The sequence below is a fragment of the Prionailurus viverrinus genome, chromosome D1 (assembly GCF_022837055.1).
Source record: "Prionailurus viverrinus isolate Anna chromosome D1, UM_Priviv_1.0, whole genome shotgun sequence".
Taxonomy (NCBI): Eukaryota; Metazoa; Chordata; class Mammalia; order Carnivora; family Felidae; genus Prionailurus; species Prionailurus viverrinus.
The window spans coordinates 61,817,649-61,821,429 of NC_062570.1; the positions used below are offsets into that span (position 1 = coordinate 61,817,649).

The 3,781-nt window shown below is 41.0% G+C and overlaps 1 protein-coding gene across 1 annotated transcript; it reads right to left on the bottom strand.

Moving 5' to 3' along the window:
- Positions 1–271: 271 nt before the first annotated feature.
- Positions 272–1,210, bottom strand: LOC125177199 (olfactory receptor 52A1-like). Its single transcript, XM_047879313.1, has one exon. The coding sequence runs from the start codon at positions 1,208–1,210 to the stop codon at positions 272–274; it is 939 nt and encodes a 312-aa protein (XP_047735269.1).
- Positions 1,211–3,781: the final 2,571 nt, after the last annotated feature.

The following is a 3,781-nucleotide window of genomic DNA, read 5'->3' on the forward strand; positions in this document are numbered from 1 at the left end:
TCAGGAATTGCAAAATAAGAAAAAAAAGGGAAATGATACATATTCACTATTGCTGTTTCTACCATCCCATTCTCATTACCTAGTAGGATCTAAATCGCACTGACCGATAGGTGTCATGGGCTGTGATGTGAAAATTGCCTAAAATGCATGCAAATTTCATGAAACAATTAAGGAGACAAGTCAAGCATCATGAATCATATGCATTTTTCTGTTTTATTCTGTTTTGAGAGATTGTTATTTTGCATAAAGGAGAAGTTTTATGTAGTACATTTTATGAACACAACATCTTTACCAAGTGAATGCGGATCTGCTTGGTCTTGGCACCATAGACAAGTGGATTGAAAAACGGGGGGACCAGCAAGTAGAAGCTAGAAAAGAGGATGTGGATATAAGGGGGAACATGAGCACCAAACCTATGTGTGAAGAAGGAGAAGAAGGCAAGGATGTAGAACTGGAGAAAGACACAGATGTGAGCGATGCACGTATTGAATGCTTTCAACCGAGCCTCCTTCTGGGGCAGACGAAAAACGGTGATAAATATCTGTATGTAGGACAAAGTGATGAATATGAGGTCAAACCCTGCAACAGTGAATGCCACAAACAAGCCATAGATTTTGTTGACCCGTGCATTTTCTGCAGCCATTTTCACAATGGCCATATGCTCACAGTAGCAGTGGGAGATGATGGTTGTATGGTAAAACTGAAACCGGAACTTTATCAGTATTAGGCACGGGGCTCCTAGGAAAGCGGCCCTGAGTGTTACCACAGCCGCTATTTGGGTGACTAGGCGGTGGGTGAAGATGGCAGCATGTCTTAGTGGATAACAGATGGCCACATAACGGTCCAAAGCCATGGCCAACAGGATGCCTGACTCTATGCACTGAAATGTGTGGATGAGCCCCATTTGAAGCAAGCAAGAATCAAAATAAATCTCTGGCACATGAAACCAGAAGATTCCAAGCATCTTGGGCACAATGCTCGTGCCAAGTACAATATCTGTGACTCCCAGCATGCCTACGAAAATGTACATGGGCTCATGGAGGCTGCGCTCTGACCTGATGATGATCAGAAGCAAGGAGTTTCCAATCATAGCAATGAGATACATGACACAGAATGGAATCCCAATCCAGCACTGCACAGTCTCTAGGCCTGGGATCCCTATCAGCGTCAACACAGAAGGCCTGAAGACTGTGATGTTGGAAACGGACATAATGTCCTCCGGCCTCCAGATGAAAATGAAAGAAGCTTCTCAGTCAGTGGCACTCTTCTCTTCTACTCCTGTTTTAATTCAAAGTCATCATAGTGAGTCTCTGTGATTTTGTCAGAATTCAAAGACCATCTCATCCATCTCGTTTATATTATCAAAGGAAAAGATCCATACTTACACATCACTGTTTTCAAGAAGGACATCCATAAGTAGTGTACCACAGTAAGAAGTTATGTACAAGGCAGGCCAACTGCATTAGAACCACCCAGATGACGTGGATAAAGGAGTAAATTACTGATCTTTCGGTTATGTCCTTCTGGACCTGCAGATGAAATAATTATACTTGTTTATTTGCTTGGATATTGCACTTTAATCAGATTTTAACAAATCTCTCCCTATCCCACCTTTCAGCTGTCCTTAGTGTTCTATTTTTTCCCCCCAAATCTCGGTGTCAGAAACCATCAGTTTGGACAATCACATAATCAGACTCTAAACAGTATTTTGGTTTAAAAGGCTTCCTATGAAAGAGAAGTGAGATAGAAATAACTTCACCCATGAACATAATATATTTAGATACCTGTATCTATGTATTATATATTTATGTAGGACTGGATGTCCTTTTAAAAAAATGTGAAATAGAGCTTGAGAAAAGATGATCAAATCCATGTAATTTTAATCTAAATCAAAGTTCCATGCTGATTTTTACATTATAAGTAAAACTTTATTTTATTTTGCCTATATAAGTAATGGAAGAATTCGTTGACATGAATTGTACACTTTAAATAATGGAAATTCTGAAGTACACGCTTCGGAATGACTAGAAGGGAGGAATCTCTAGAAGGCAAAAAAATCTAGAGAAACAGCGCATAGGCAAGAGGACTCATTCTTGCTGACTAGGGGATATAGGTGAACAGGTAACTTAGCCAGAATAAAGGTTAGTTTCTGGGGTTGAAAGTGCTCGGGGTTACTATCACCAAAAGATCGGCAAGTTTAGGCTCATTGATTCTTAATAATATGCAGACCATTTGATTGCTTCACTCATATTGTGAGCTCAAGCCTAAAAAATGAATAAAAATAAAGGGGTGAAAAGACAGTCTCCTTAAGAGGAGTCCAAGATAGAAGTAGAAATGGAAGACAGAAGGCAGATGCAGGAGAGAGGGCTGTAGAGCAACTAAGGAATCTTTAGTTGCTTCAATTCCCTGAGGACTGAATTTCCTCAAAACTTGGGTTCTTAGTGCTGTATGAAAGTTCTTTTCTGATAAAGATCATTGCTTTTAAGAATTGCATATCTCAAATCATGAAATTCTCAAGTTGTACAATAGAAAAATATCTGCTGGGTGCAAGGGTGGCTCAGTCAGTTAAGTATCCCATTCTGTGTTGTTGTTGTTGTTGTTTTTAATGTTTATTTATTTTGAGAGAGAGAATGCAAGCAGGGGAGCGGGGATGGGGGGTGGGGAAGATCCACTCACAGCAGAGAGCTCCATGCAGGGCTCCAGTTCATGAGCTGTGAGGTCATGACCTTGGCCACGGTCTGAGGCTTAAGGGACTGCAACTGCGCCACTCAGGTGCCCCACACTTCCAACTTTTCATCTTGGCTCAGGTCATGATCTCATGGTTAATGAGATTGAGCTCCATGTCAGGCTCTGCATTCTCTCTCCTTCTCTCTCTGCTCCTTCCCATGCTGTTCTCTAAACAAACAAACAACCATTTATGAAAAAAAAAATAGTTGCTATCCTGTATAAAACAGCTTTTAGTTATTTCATTCATTCCTATCTCTCCAACAGTGTTACATTATGTCAGCAAGCTCATAATCATCTAAACATATACTGAATGTTAGGGCCCCTGGGTGGCTCAGTAGGTAAAGCAACTGACTTTGACTCAGGTCATGATTTTGTGGTTCATGAGTTCAAGCCCTGTGTTGGGCTCTGTGCTGACACCAGGGAGCCTGGAGCCTATTTCAAACTCTTTGTTTCTCTCTCACTCTCTCTCTCTCTCTCTGCCCCTCATCTGCTCATTATCTCTCTCTCTCTCTCTCTCTCTCTCTCTCTCTCTCTCTCTCTCTCTCATACATAAAATGAACATTTAAAAAATTTAGGGGAGCCTGTGTTGCTCAGTGGGTTGAGAGTCTGACTTCAGCTCAGCTCATGATCTCACAGCTTCATGATTCCAAACCCCGTGTCGGGTTCTGGGCTGACAGCTTGGAGCCTGGAGCCTGCTTCCGATTCTGTCTCCATCTCTCTCTGCCCCTAACCCACTCATATTCTGTCTCTGTCTCTCTCAAAACTAAACATTAAAAACATTATTTTTAAAAATTTAAACATATACCGAAAGTCACCAAATATACCAGTAATTCAGCAATAGCTGTGGTTTATGCTGCTAAAACTCTAGTGACGTATCATAGTCAGAAGGACCATTTATGAAGACAGGCTGTATCACCTGACATATATTTAGGATAGACTAGTCAGTCAGAAAAGTCCTTCATTTCCAAAGCATAGAAATCCTTTAGAAATGATGACCTTGTCTGACCTATTCAAGAGTTAGGAGCTGACATAGGAGCATTACCTGACAGGTGCA